At 39.2% G+C, this 15,838-nt stretch overlaps 1 protein-coding gene across 1 annotated transcript in view; it reads left to right on the forward strand.

The window, feature by feature from the left end:
• Window positions 1–15,838, forward strand: part of CATSPERB (catsper channel auxiliary subunit beta) — a 211,865-nt gene that overhangs the window by 144,709 nt on the left and 51,318 nt on the right. Inside the window, 3 exon segments of the mRNA XM_006879213.1 lie at window positions 3,500–3,651; window positions 11,015–11,169; window positions 14,492–14,682. Coding sequence (XP_006879275.1) covers window positions 3,500–3,651; window positions 11,015–11,169; window positions 14,492–14,682 — 498 coding nt within the window.

Genomic DNA, 15,838 nt, shown 5'->3' on the forward strand with positions numbered 1-15,838 from the left:
CCCCTCCTTCTCCAGCAGACCATCTGGTGGATTTGAACCATGTACCTCTGGGATTGCAATGCAGCATCTTGCCATTAGGCCACCAGAGCTCCCTTTAATTGTAATGTTAATGAAAGTTACAGAAAGGTTGGATTTTCATTCATTCACAGTTGCCCATTTCCCTCCCTCCCCCGTTCCTCCAGTCTATTCTCAATGCTCTTTTTTCCAGAGTGTTGTCATGAATCATATCTGTGTGTGTGTGTGTGTGTGTGTGTGTGTGTGTATAATATATAATCATATATTCCTTTAGGCAATTCTCTCCCTTTGCAGTGTTCATTATTATCCACTCTTTTCCTATTCTCCCTCTAACTCCCCCTATCAGTTCTATTTTAATACAGCAGTGTTATGTAGTGAGATATTTCTTTTTTAAAATTAAGATTTTAATGCAAGTTTATACAGAACTTGGATTTCCATTCATTCATTGTTGCATATTTTCCTCCTTGTCCACCCTCCTCAGTTCACTTTTCTCTTTAAAAAAAAAATCTTTCATTGTGTACAATCCGCCCCCCCCCCAGTCCACTTTACTACGTAGCCCCTGTTCTGGACTTTTGCCATGCCAATAATACCTAATCATATATTCCTTTTAAGCAGCTCTATTCCTCATCTGTTTCAATTCAGTGTACATTATTTATTCCTTCTTTTCTTAGTTTCCCCTCAACCCTCATGTCAGTCCTGATTTATAACAATGGCATTATGCAGTAGCTGTTCTTTTGTGACTGAGATATTTCACTCAGCAAAATGTCCTCCAGGGTCACCCATTTTGTATTTTTTAAGTTCTTGTTTTTCAATGCTGTATAATATTCCATTGTGTGAATATACTACAGGTTCTCTATCCCTTTGTTTGCTGATGGGCACTTGAATTGTTTCCATCTCTTTGCTATTGTGAACAATGCAGCAATAAACATGGGTGCTTACTGATAACTGCAGATATCTTCTTGGGTGACAGTTCTGATTTCTTTAGGGTAAATTCCCAGTAGTGGAATTGCTGAGTCAAATGGTATCTCTATTTGCAACTTTTTGAGAACGCGCCATACTGCCTTCCATAGTGGTTGTACCATTTTATGCTCCCACAAACAGTGAATAAGGGTTCCAGTTTCTCCACAACCTCGCCAGCATTTGTTGTTTGCTGCTGTGTTGAATTATGCTATTGTTAACTGGGATGAGATGATATCTCACGGTTGTTTTAATTTGCACTTCTCTTAGATCTAGGGCTTTTGAACATTTCTTCATGTGCTTGTTTGCCATCTGAATGTCTTCTTTGGTGAAGTGTCATTTTCAATTGGGTTGTTTATCTTTATCTTGTTGTGACATTTGGGTATTCTATAAATTCTAGATATAAGTCCCTTATCTGACATGTCATTACCAAGTACTTTTTCCCAGTCTGTGGCTTCCCTTTTTACCCTGTTGGAGAAGTTTTTGGATGTGCATAGGGATTTGATTCTTAGAAGGTCCCATTCATCTATTTTATCCTTTCCTGGTTGTGAGTTTTTCAGAATGTTTCGAAGACTGTTCATGTTGTGGATTAGGGCTTCTAGAGATCTTCCAAGCGTTTCTCTGATGAAGCTTATTTGACTGAGATATTTCAATGAGCATAATGTCTTCCAGGCTCACCCATTTTGGATAATGTTCTATGAGTACATTGCTTATCAATGTTGCATAATGTTCCACTGTATGAATGTACCATAGTTTTTCTATCCATTACTTTGTTGATAGTCACTTGAGTTGCTTCTATCTTTGCTGTTGTGAATAATGCAACAATAAACATGTGCACACATCTGCCTGAGTTATGGCTCTAGTTTCTTTAGGATATAATCCCGGTAATGGAATTGGTGGATTAAATGGTATGTTTATTTCCAACTTTTTGAGAAAGACCACTTTCCATAATGGTTCTAACATTTTACAGTCCTACTGGCAGCAAATAAGAGTTACGACCTCTCCACAACCTCACTAGCATTATATCAAGTCTTCTTGTAAAGCTACCATCATTATACAGCCTGATGTTTATACAGAACTAGAAACTAGACAGACCAATGCTACAGAATACAATAGTCAAACAGGTGACTATATATCTATATCTATACCTATACCTATACCTATGTTGTTGTTGTTGTTGTTTGATGCCATCGAGTCGTAGACGACTCATAGTGACCCTATGAATGAACAGCCTGAGCACTGTTCGTACATAGAGTTTCCAGAGGCAAGCCATTTCAGAAGTGGATGCTGCTCCTGCTTCCAGGCTTGTTTAAGTCGGGAAGCTCCAGCCAACACTGTCCGCCATGGGTGCCCATTACCACGATTGGCACATCACTGTCACAGGCTTCAGCATCACAGTAACCACGAGTTACCTCTGTACAGCAACGCAGAGACCAGTGCTATACCACCTAGAAGAATGTTTGACAGGAAGACAGTTTGAACCTGGCCAAGGGCCCCAGATGGAAATCACCCACCTTTGGCTTGGTAGCATAGCTTTCTTTTCACTAGGCCAACGTAGCTCTCTCTTGGTCATCGTCATTATCTATACCTATACCTATACCTATACCTATACCTATACACACACACACATACTGGGTGCATACCAAAGATGGTACTATAAAGCAGTGTAGTGTTATTTGGTGTCTGTATGGTAAAAAATATAATCACACACTCCAGTAGAGATACCTAATGAGCTGGGGGTCTCAATCAGTAAATCCTTTGTCATCCTGATGTTGTCCCCTCACTGCTTTCTTCCTGAAGGTGTGCAATCTCCTTCCACAGAGATTTACAGCCTTTCAAGCAGCGTGTATGCAGAACATCTCAAGTGAACTACTTGGTCCCATAAGGACAAATACTGTATAAGACCATTGTAGAATGTGTATGAGGATCCAAGGCGGGGGGTGGGGTAGCAGAAAGGTGAGGATTGGGGGGTGGGAGGCAAGCTTAATCATATGGTCACATAATTTGATTGTTTGGAGGGAAGAGTGGGGGAGTGGATAAAGGAAAGTGGAAAGATTCAGTGTGAAAAATAACATAGATAAACTTTGTAAGTAAACAAGTATAAAATAAAAGTTTTATTTTTAAAAAAAAAAGTAAGGTGTACCTGACACAAAAGACTATTTTCCACTGGTTTGTATGCATCTGAAAGTTAGACAATGAATAAACTAATGAAGAAAATAAAAATATTTACAATCTTTGGAAATCAAGGCAGAGTCACTGTGAGTTCAATTTGACTCGACAGCAGTGGTGGTTGTATTCTGGGGAAAGAGGGGTTCTAACTCAGTGAATACATTCTGCATTGAAATCGAATCTAGAAAAGGTTTTCTGTGAAGTCGATAAAGACTAACTAGCTTGTATTTTACTATCTCAGGTTTCCCATGGCTAGCTCCCACATCTCAGCCAAGAGAAAGGAATGTTCACTAAATGCAATAGTAAAGTTTTTGAGTTGTGCCATGCAACATTAAAAGACTTGTCTCTCTCCTGACAGGATTAAAGAGATACAGTGAAATTGGAACTATTACTGATAAAGTGTTCACGTTATACTATGACCACCTGGGCTACATACATAAACTGACTCCTGATCATTTTGAAGCTGACCCACTCTCAGCCACTGGAAACTCGAAAGCCATTTTTAAAACGGTCAGTGATGCTGTGCTGTGTAACTGCACTTTCTTGTTTTAAGAATAGATATCATATTGTATAAACACAATGAGGTACTTTCTTGAAGACACGCTCTTATTTATTTCTTTGCTCTGTTTAGTAGGAGAAGGATGGGCAATCTCCTCCCATGTGATTAACTGCCCCTCCTCCCATGTGATTAACTGCCCCTGAAAACCCCGTGGAATGTCAGCTATGGGTCAGTTCCAACTGGATGGTACACAACAACCACAACTACTACTATTTAACTAAAACTTTCCCTACACCAAAGAGCATTTCCAACATATTCTTCCAAGTCTCATTTAGGCTTATATAGATTTAACTGCACACATGATATCTTTTCTTAAATTTTGTTTTTATTTTCTACTGATTTGCATATAAAAGTTATATGTATGGTGCTTTATTCATATCCATTGTGTTCTATACATTCCTTCATCTGCACTGTGTTTCACACGATCATTCCCATACATTGTGTCTTCTAAAATTCATTGAGCTCTGGAGGTACCTTGCGTGTGATGTGTCAGCTGCTAACCAGAAGGTCAGTGGTTTAAATCTACCAGCCATTCCTGGGGCGAAAGATGGGCAGTCTCCTCTCATAATGTTTCTCAGCCCCAGACTAAATGGTTTGTTATTCAGAATCAGAATCAACTTGCTAGTCGTGAGTTTTGGAGTTTGCTTGTGTGATATCTTAATTCCGGTATCTTCACAGTAATATACCACCAAACAACGAGGAAAGAGAACCTACCTGTGCCCCAGTGTGAGGGAGGGGAGGGAAGGGCACTGTGAGGGGCCATCAGGCCGACTCCAGTCATATCGATCGTATGTAATAACCCTGCCTGATCCCACACCATCCTCACAACCTCTGCTGTGCATGCATGCACCGTTGTCCCTGCTGTCCACAGTGATTACTGACCATATCACAGGATGCCAGAATCTGCCCTGGGAGAAGTGCAGTCAAAGGACTCCTCAGAGGAAAGGATTGGGTATATTATCAAGAGGAGACAGTCCTTGGACAAGAGCCTTATGCCAGGAAAAGTAGAGAGTCAGAGAAGGAGAGGAAGACCCTCAGTTGAAAGGGACAGTAGAACTAAAAAACAAACCAAAAAACCCACAGTTTTATCCACATCTTACTAGTTATCCTTCTATTTTCACAATCATGGTCTTAGGCAGTATTTGTCCTTACGAGACTGAGTTAGTCCATTCAGCATAATGCTGTCTAGATTCTCCCGTGTTATATAGTATTTTACAAAATCATAGCTCCTTAGTGCTGCATAATATCCCATTGTATGAAGGTGTTGTAATTTGTTGATGGACATTTGGGTTGTTTCCATCTTGCTATTGTAAATAATGTTACTACGAACGTAAATGTGGATTAAATTCCAAAACAGCAAGGAGAAGGGGGCCGAGGGTTGTGGGGACAGAGCGTGGGGAGGGGAGGAAATTACTAAGATAACTGACTTGGATGAGCTGGGTGACGTGAGTAAAAGAATTAGAAAAGATGCTATGGGGACTTGAAAAGCCAGGGGAATAGTAGACATAGATCTATGGTGATTAATTTTATAAAGTGCAACGTTCGTGAGTGACTGAAACACAATGTGAAGGTAGGAATGCATGAAATGCATTGCACATGGATGATAGATATAGAGATGATAGATGGTGTATACAGATTTTGTATGCAAACGAATATAAAAATTAAAGTGGGGGAGAATTAAAAATAAAAGCAAAAAAAACCCCAATTACTGCAACTTTGCATTTACCTTGTAGTTTGTATAAAATATCTTAGCTCTTTTGAGTAAAATGTGAATTGATAAAATAGAAAGGAGATGGGGATTTTGATTCTTACTATACGTTTGAACCCAAAACTCAACAATCTCACCCAACCCACACCAAACAAATCATGAATTACTCTTCTCTGCATAAAAAGAATTGCTGATCATTATTTGGTTTTTTTATGTTCTGGCACTACTGTGAGCTCTAAATCTTTACAACTTTTTCTCATTTACTGGCTAAAGAATTTCCCCACTGCTACTGGGGTGAGATGGTATCTCATTGTGGTTTTGATTTGCATCTTTCTTATTGCCAGTGATTTGGAGCATATCTTCATGTGTCTGTTGGCCATCCACATGTCTTCCTCTGTGAAAAGTCTTTCCATGTCTTTTGCCCATTTTGTAATTGCATTTTCAGTCTTTTCTTCTGGAGTTCCAGGAGCAGCCTGTAAATTTTTGTTATGAGACCCTTGTCTGAGACAGTATAGTCAAATGTTTGTTCCCAGTCAGTAGGTTTTCTTTTCACCCTGTTGAAAAAAGTTTTTGATGTGCACAGGGATTTAATCTTCAGAAGGTTCCATTCATCAATTTTTATCCTCTCCAGATTGTGCATTTCTGGCTGTATTTGTCCTTATACCATAGACTAGCCTTCAAAGCTTGATCCCTGTTTGTCTTTGGTGAACATTAGGGTTTCAGGCTTTACTCCCAGGTCTCTGATCCACCTTGAGTTGATTTGTTTATATGGTGAGATGATGTGAATGCTGTTTCAGCTTTCTGCAGGTAGCAGTGAAGTTTTTCCAGCACCATTGGTTAAAGAGGTTGCCATTTCCCCATTTGATAGCTTTTCTTTCCTTGACAAGTATCAGTTGACCATAGATAAGAGAGGTCCATCTGTGAGTTCTCAGTTCTGTTCCATTGGTCTATGTGCCTGTCATTGTACCAGTACTATGTTGCTTTGGTTACTACAGCTGCGTAGTAGGTTTTGAGGTCAGGGTGAGTAGCAGGGGAGAAAACAAGAAATGTTGGAGAGGAAATAGTAAGATGGGAACTGTCGTACACTGTTGGTGAGATTGTAAAATGGAATAACTACTCTGGAAGACCGTTTGGCATTTACTCAAAAAGTTTAACACAGAAACTCCTTATGACCCATCTATTCCACTACTAGGAAAATACCTCAAGGAAATTAGAACTGAGACACAAACAGAGATCTGTACATCAATATGCATAGCAGCATTTTCCACCATCGCAAGAACATGAAACAGCCCAAATATTCAACTGCAACTGAATGGATTGAGAAATTGTAGTACATTCATGCAATGGAATACTATGCAGCACTCAGGAGCAATGATTTCCAAGAACACTACATAACCTGGGAGAGACTGGAGATACCCATGCTGAGCGAACTAACAGAGTCTAATAAGGACAAATACCACATAAGACCATTACAGAAAAAATAGAAGGATAACTACTAAAATGTGAATGGGGACTCAAGAGTGGATGGGGTGGGAGCAGAGGAGTGAGGATGGGTAGGGGCAAAACCACAGGGCTGCACAGTTTGGTGGGTGGAGGAAATGGGAAGGGATCTGGCAGGGACCTAAAAAAACAATTTTCCCCAGAATCACACAACTCATAAGCCTATCCCAGACAAATTACTCTCATTAGCCACTACACTGTCTTCCACTGAATGTGCATGTACCTTTCACGGATACTTTTGCCATCACCCTCGCTGGAATTGGAAGTAACTTCCAGTAATCTTAAAAAGCCTCATGCCTTCTGGACCATCCTGTGCTTATCTTCCTTGTATCTCCTTCCCACTCACATCCTTGCTCAAATTTGAGAGCCGAGGAAGGAAGTCATGATGGCAATGAGTGTTGGAGTCATCCTAGCCAGTCTGTGCTGTTTACCACCCTTTCCTCATCTGACAACAATAAGGTCATTCCTCTCATCTCCTTAGGGGATCATTCACATCTCTCTTCTCAAGCCTAAAACGTCCCAGGATCAGAAGAGGAGAAAGCAGGACAAGAAGAGAAGATCTGTGTGTTAGAAATCATGGTCAAGAATGCCTGGGTTAAACGAAAAAAAAAAAAAATTCTGGGAGAAGTGGAAGCATATCCCTTGCTCATGGATAGAAAGACTCAATGACAATATTACCAAAAGAAAATTGCAATATTACCAAAGGCAATTTACAGGTTCAATGCAATTCCAACACAAATACCAATTCCACTCTTCAACGGGATGGAAAAGGCAATCTCCAATTTCATTTGGAATAGAAAAAGGCCCCAAATAAGAAAAGCACTCTTTAAAAAGAGAAGCAAGATAGGAGGCATCTCACTCCCTGATTTTAAATACTGCTACACTGCCGTGGTTGTCAAGACAGCGTGGTACTGGTACAATGACAGACACATAGATCAGTGGAATAGAATTGAGAATCCAGAAATCAGCCCATCTACATATGGTCAACTGATTTTTGACAAGGAGATGAAATAAGTTAAGTGGGGAAATGACAACCTTTTTTAACAAACGGTGCTTGCAAAATTGGAAAACTATCTGCAGAAGACTCAAGCAAGATCCACACCTCACTCTATACACAAAAACCAACTCAAGGTGGATCGTGGACCTAGAACTAAAACCAAGGACTATAAACTTCATTAGAGAAAAGCTTGGAAGAACTCTAGAAGTCCTAATCCACAACATAAACAGTCACAAGCATCCTGGAAAATCTACAACCACAAGAGGATAAAATAGATGAATGTGAACTTCTAAGAATCAAATCCCTATGCATATCCAAAAACTTCTTCAACAGGGTAAAAAGGGAAGCCACAGACTGGAAAAAGTATTTGGTAATGACATGTCAGACAAGGGACTTATATCTAGAATTTATAAAATACTCAAGCACCACAACAAGATAAAGGTAAATAACCCAATTGAAAAATGGGCACAGGACATGAACAGACACTTCACCAAAGAAGACATTCGGAAGGCCAATAAGCACATGAAGAAATGTTCAAAATCCCTAGCTCTAAGAGAGATGCAAATCAAAATAACTATGAGATATCATCTCACCCCAGTCAGAATAGCAAAATTTAACAGAACGGCAAACATCATATGCTGGCAAGGTTGCAGAGAAACTGGAACCTTTATTCACTGTTGGTGGGAGTGTAAAATGGTGCAACCACCGTGGAAGGCTGTATGGAGCTTTCTCAAAAAGTTGCAAATAGAAATACAATTTGACCCAGCAATTCCACTACTAGGAATAAACCCTAAACAAATCATAACTTCCACCCAAGCAGATATATGCACATCCATGTTTATTGCGGTTTTGTTCGGAAACAACCCAAGTGCCCATCAACAAACAAATGGATAGAGAAGCTCTGGTATATTCACACAATGGAATACTACTCTGTATTGAAAAACAAGGAACTCATGAATATTACACAAAATGTGTGATCATGGAGGACATTATGCTGAGTGAAATATCTCAAGTCATAAAAGGACAAATATTGCATAGAGCCACTATTGTAAAACAGGACTAACATTGGGGTTGAGTGAAAACTGAGAAAGATGGGATAAATAATGTATACTGCACTGAAACAGATGAGGGAGAGAACTATTAAAAAGCGATATATGATTAGGTCTTATTGTCATGATAGGAGTCCAGAATGAAGGCTGCACAGTGGAGTGGACTTGGGGGAGGGATTGTATAACAATGAAAGAATTTTACTTTTCAAAAAGAAGAGCTAACAGGGGTCGGGGAGTGGTGGGCAGGGAGAAAAATGCAACAATGAATGAATGGAAATCCAAAATCTCTGTAAACCTTAATTAAAATTAATAAAATTTTTAAAAATTTTAAAAAGAAATCCAAAGTATCTGTAAATTTTCATTGAAATTAAGAAGAAGAATTCCCGTCTTGCTTGCTAGAGAAGCCTGTGAATCAGAGGAAATGAGAACGACACGTGCAACGTGAAGCAGGAGAATCACAGGATAGCATGGAGGGTCCTAGCATTAGACTACGAGGGTTACTTTTTTTTTTTAGTTCTTATAGAAACTTTATTTTTTTTTCTATAAATGTTGGGATGTATTTTTCTGATGCTGTGTCACAGGACACTACTGATACATTCTGATCACTAGTTTGGCAATTTGTAGTATCACCTCAATAATGCAGTATTATGACTAACAAGTAGAATGTCATTTTAGAGAATGGAATTTAGAATGCTATTTTATAATTCTTCAAATGAGTCCTGGTGCCATCTTGCTGTTGTTAGGTGTTTTAGAGTTGATTATGACTACTAGTGACCCTATGAACAATGGCTGTAAAACTTGATCTGTCCTGAGCCAAAATCACTATCACTGCTGACACAACTAACACAAGTGCCACCGCCATCATGTCATTCAAGTTTGTTCACAGTCTTCCTCTACTGCACTGGTCCTTCATCCTTCCAAGCATCATGTTCTTCTCCAAGGACTGGCTTGTCTGGAAAACATGCCCAAAGTGTGTGTGATGGAGTTTCACTATCTTTGCCTCCAAGGAACACTCTGGTTTCACTTTGAGGGTTACTTTCAAGTGAGAAGTCCTTCACAGGTCCTTTCCTAAACAGAACCTCAAATAACAACCCGGTTCTAAAACTTCCATCTCCAGATGCCTCCCCAAAAGGTGGTAGACTAACTAGGGGTTTCTAGAGGAATCAAGCTTCCTTACATCCTTCTACTTGAACCTTCTACAAAGCGCAAACACTTGTTATGTTAGTCATCAGAATTACAGTTCCTCCTCAACATAAAACACACATTTTCCCCTTACATGTACATGGATAGTCAAACACAACATGTTGAACTGTATTCACACAGAACAGATTCTCCACTAGATTAGGAGAACAGTAATGTTTTGATAAATAAAAATGACAGAAGAGTCAATGCCCTTAATCTGTAGTATTAGAAAAAGCGTACTGAATATTCCCTAGACTGCCAAAAGAACAAATAGATAAATCTTGGAGAAAGTGCAGCCAGAGTGGCCCTTAGAGGGAAGGATGGCAAAGTTTTGTATCCCATACTTTGGGCATGTTACTGGTTTGTTGTTGTTGTTGTTATATACCATCAAGTTGAAACTTACCCAGAGTTGACCTTCCAGTGGATTTTCAGAGGCAGTAAATTGCACAAGAGGAGATTGCCCATGTTTCTCCCATAGAACAGCTGGTGGATTTGAACTGAGGGTCTTAAGGTTGGTGGGACAGCTCCTTACCACTAAGCCACCAGAAGACTCACTGGGCATGTTGCTAAAAGAGCCTATTCCTTGGAAAGGGACATCATACTTGGAAAGGTGGAGGGTCGGTGAAAGAGAGGAAGACCCTCAATGAGATGGACAGACACAGGGACTCAGTGGGCTCAGTTATGTCAGAGATGATGAGGATGGCACAGGACAGGACAGGGTTCACATCTGCTGTTCACGGTGTCACGATGAGTCAGACTCCATATTCATCTGCACCTAACAAGAAGGTGAACTGGAAACAAACCGGCTGTTTGCATCTTGTCAGAAAATGAATATAAGATTGCTTAAACACAGTACTTCTTTTTTTTTCATATTCCAGAATGTTGATATGGGCTTTATGACTGCCCTTGCTCCGCAGTTCATCTACTTAAATGAGATTATTTTCTTTGCTTATGTCCCCCCGGATGAACCTCCGGCAACTATAAACTTCAAAAAATTCGGCAATATTCACTTGGGAAAAATTATCTACTCCAGGTAATTCATGGTTTGCTTCATATTTGCTTAAATTGCACACTAGTTTCTGGATTCTTCATCTTTTTTTTTTATAGGGTTATTTTTGTCAAAATGAATACACTTTTTTCCTTTTTTTTCTGACTCTTAAGAACCTAAATACATTATAGACTCAAGCTGTCTTGCTATATGTTCCAATTTAAAAAAAAACCCAAAACCAACCTGGGGCCATTCACACTAGCACCATCAGACCAAGCTATTGAAATGCGTCTTTGTCACATAGGAAATGCAACTTGCCTGGGCCACACTGAAGATTATCTATTCATGCTGTTCCCTTACCGAGTAATTCCGATACACAAAAGAAAAATAATTGCACGTACTGGTTTCCATCTTACGTGGGATGCAGAAATCATGAAATGTTTTCTTCTAATTAAATCAGCAAGAACCACTAACCAGAAAACTATTTTAAGGGTCTTGTTAGTTGCTTAGGGAACCCTGGTGGCATATTGGGCTGAGTATTGGACTGTTGATTGAAAGTTCAGCAGTTCTAACCCACCAGCCACTCCTTGGAAGAAAGATGAGGTAATCTACTGCCTTGGGTTTTGTTCTGTTGCTGTCATGTCAACTATGATGCATAGCGACCCTATGAACAGCTGACCTGAATCCTGCCCTATCCTACACCATCTTACTGATTCATTCGAGCCCACTGCTATGGCCACTGTGTCAGTCTATTCTGTTGTGGGCCTTCGTCTGTTTTACTGACCCTTGAGCCTTTCAAGCATGATATCCTTTCCTAAGGATAGGCCCTTTCTAATAATAAGCCCAATGAATGGGAGTCAAAGTTTTACAATCCTGGCCTCTAAGAAGCACCCGGCTGCACCTTCTTCAAGACATATGCTTTGTTCTTTTGGCTTATTCTTTTGTCAGTCCATGAGATATTCGTAAGTCTTATCCAACACCACAACTCAAAGGCATTGATTCTTCTCTGTCCTTAGTCATTGTCCAACTTTCAGATGCATAACTAGGAATTGAAAATACCGTGGCTTGAATCAGATGCACCTTAAGATTTACAACCTCTAAAGTCAAGTGTCAAGTTGCCATGTGTCAGAAGTCGTTCAACACAGGGAGATTCTCTCTCCTGAGAACAATCAAGGGTAGAATTTCCCCAGTGATAAAACTCAGAAGCAGGAAGGGGTAAGAGAGAAAGGTAAATGCGAATGAGAATTATAGGGAAGAAGTGGAAAGAGTGTGGTTACAGCATGAGTATTTTTATTCATATAAAAAAAGCCTGTCTGCATGATTGGAAAACCACATTTCTCTGTAAGTTTTCACTCAACAGTTTTCACTCAACTCATACTTAAAAAAAAAATCCAAGTCTAATTAAGAAAAAAAGAATCAACTTGAGAACAATGTGTTTTAAGAGACTTTGGTGTCATAGTGTTATGCTGAGCTGCCAACTGAAAGTAGGTAGTCAAAACCCAAGAACATTTCTGTGGGAGAAAGATGGAATGATCTCCTCTATAAAGATCCACTGACATGCCACCCACTCACCTACTGAGTGGGTCTGACTGTATTGCAGTAGGCCTTGGAGGCATAAATTCTTTAACTCCTGAAATTAAAGAACTAAAAAAGGGAACAATTTCAGATTATAAGAAACTCACCCTGTCTCTAAAGGTTGCAGCATCCCAGCAGATTGAGATCTATGGGCTTGGTAATTGATAGGAGGCTGGAAATAGAATGATAGAATTTTGTACCTACAATCATTTATTCATTGCAAATACTTTTTAAAAAGAAACCATAACTGCCACCCAAGCAAATATATGCACACCCATGTTTATCATAGCTTTGTTCACAATAGCAAAGAGTTGGAAATAACCTAAGTGCCCATCAACAAACGAATGGATAGAGAAGCTGTGGTATATTCACACAATGGACTACTACACTGCATTGAAAAACAAGGAAATAATGCAATATTATTCAAAATGGGTGACCCTGGAGGACATTATGCTGAGTGAAATATCTCCATCACAAAAGGACAAATCTTGCATGGTGCCACTGCTGTAAAACAGGATTGACACTGGGGTTGGGAGGACATTGGCAGAGACTGAGAAAGATGGGATAAACTAGAAAGACTGCATTGAAATAGAGGATGGAGAGAACTGTTTAATGGGATATATGATTAGGTATTATTGTCATGACAGGAGTCCAGAACGAAGGCTGCACAGTGGAGTAGATCTGGGGGGAGAGATTGTATAACAATGAAAGAAATTTTATTTTACTTTTCAAAAAGAAGAGTGAATTATGGGGGGGGTGGACAGGGAGAAAAGTGCAATAATGAATGAATGGAAATTTAAAGTCTCTGTAAACTTTCATTAAAATTAATAATAAAAAATAATTTGTTGTTGTTAGGGGTCATGGAGTTGGCTCCAGTTCACAGTCACCTCATGCATAACAGAAGGAAATCCTGTCTGCTCCTGTATCATCCTCACAATCTGTGATACGCTGGAGCCCATTTATGCAGCCACTGGCCAATCCATCTCACTGATGGTCTTTCTCTCCTTTGTTGACCTTTGACTTTTCCAAGTATAGTGTGCATTTCTAGGAACTAGTCCTTCCTGCTAAAATGACCAAAATATATGAGAGGCCGTCTCATCACCCTTACTGCTAAGGACACTCTGGCTGTACATCCAGTACTTCTTTGTTTGGACTTTAGGCAGTCCATGACATATGACCTACTCTTCACTGACACCATAACTCAAAGGCATCAATTCTTCTTTGGTCTTCCTTATTCACTATCTAACTGTCGTATACATATGAAGTGAATGAAAATGCCATAGCTTGGATGAAACAATGGTATTTTACTACTGGCGTTTCTAAGGAGATTCAGTAACTGTTGAGCAAATGTTCGTTTGTTAGTCGTTTGTGGTAAAGAGTCTGGACATAATCTAGTCATAAACTTACTCATCTAACCTGATGGTGAATTCACATTTTTTTAAATTAATTTTAATGAACGTTTACAGAGACTTTGGATTTTCATTTATTCATTGTTGCACTTTTCTCCCTGCCCACCCTTCCCCCCCAATTCAATTTCTTAAATCTTTTCTAATAAAAAAATAAATTTTTATTTTATATTAGTTTGCTTACAAAGTTAGTATACAATGTGTCTCACACTAACCTTCATAACAATAGGAAAGATCCAGCAGGGATCTGGAAAGACAGGGTAATGGTGGGCATAGTTCAGTGCTGCTTAATTTGATAAAATATGATGAATGGGAATGATTGTACGAAGCACAATGTGAATCAAATTTAGTGTCAAATTTCTTAATATTTGCTGGTTTACTTTTAGGAAATCTGGAAGTTCTTCTATAAAAGAGGTATTACAGCACACGAATCGTCAAGGATTTTTTTCTTCAGTGATTACAGAAATTATAGATCCTTTTGCAGTAGAAGAAGAGAAGGACAGTCCTTGTTTGTCTAGTTCACTTCTCATTACTCATAATGAAAAGGACACTTATCTCCTTACTCTCAAGCCACAGTGTAAGTGTAATAATAATAAAATACTTCTTAGAAGACCAAGAAATGAAGAAAAATTCTCTTTTGAGAGTCCATGCTTATTTATGAAGAGCAATATATTTCAAGCTTCAGTCCAATTAAGAGTCTTTGTTGTTTGTTGTTGTTGTTGTTGTTATGTGCCATCAAATCACCTTCGACTCAGAGTGAGCCTATGCACAATAGCTCTGAACCCTATTCTGTCCTAAGCAGATCTCACTGCCTCTGACACAACTGCCCTTATTACACCAGTTACTGTGTCAATCCATCCCATCCGGAATTTTCCTCTCCTGTGCTGTCCCTCTTTTCTACCATGTGTCATTTCCTTCTCCAAGGACTGATCCCTTCTAGCAATATGATCAAAGTATGTGAGACAGATCAAAATCTTAGCCTCCGAGGAGTAACTTGATTTCATCCTCTCCAGGATAAAACTGTTCATTCTCTTGGAAGTCCATGGTATGTTCAAGACTCTTCTCCAGAATTATAATTCAAAAGTGTCAATTCTTCTGTCATCATTATTCATTGTCCAGCTCTCTGAAGACTAGCAAGTGACTGCGAAGACTATGGCCTGGATCAGGTGCACCTTAGTCTTCAGACTGACATCATTACTCTTTAGCACTCTGGAGAGGCCCTTGATAGCAGATTTTTCCAATGCAATTTGTCTTTTGATTTCCTGACTGCTGGTGCCAAGGGTATTGATTGTGGAATCAAGCAAACAAAGTGTTAACAATCTCAATCTCTTCTCCATCTATAATCGTGCTGTCAATTGGCCCAGTGGTGAGAATCTTCGTATTCTTGATGTTGACTTTCAATTCATATTGAAGGCTGCAGTCCTTGACCTTCTTCAGCAAACACTTCAGGTGCTCTTCAGTTTGGGTGAGGAAGGTTGTGTTATCTACATACCGCAAGTTGTTAATGAGTCTTCCTCCAATCCTAATGCCACTAAGAGGTCTATATATTTTGGGGTTTAGAGGAAATTATTTGTAAAATAGTAAATCTAGCTATAATTTTATTTGTTTCTTATCCACAGTGGCCTTTAATTTATCCCTTTGAGGTTATTCTATCTATAACAACATCCAGGAGAAAATAGGAAGTATTTGTGGATTTGGCCAAAACCCTTAAATGCTTAGACTTATATTTTTTT

The sequence above is a fragment of the Elephantulus edwardii genome, unplaced genomic scaffold, assembly GCF_000299155.1.
Source record: "Elephantulus edwardii isolate Elephantulus edwardi_28Jun2011 unplaced genomic scaffold, EleEdw1.0 scaffold00002, whole genome shotgun sequence".
In the NCBI taxonomy this organism is placed as follows: Eukaryota; Metazoa; Chordata; class Mammalia; order Macroscelidea; family Macroscelididae; genus Elephantulus; species Elephantulus edwardii.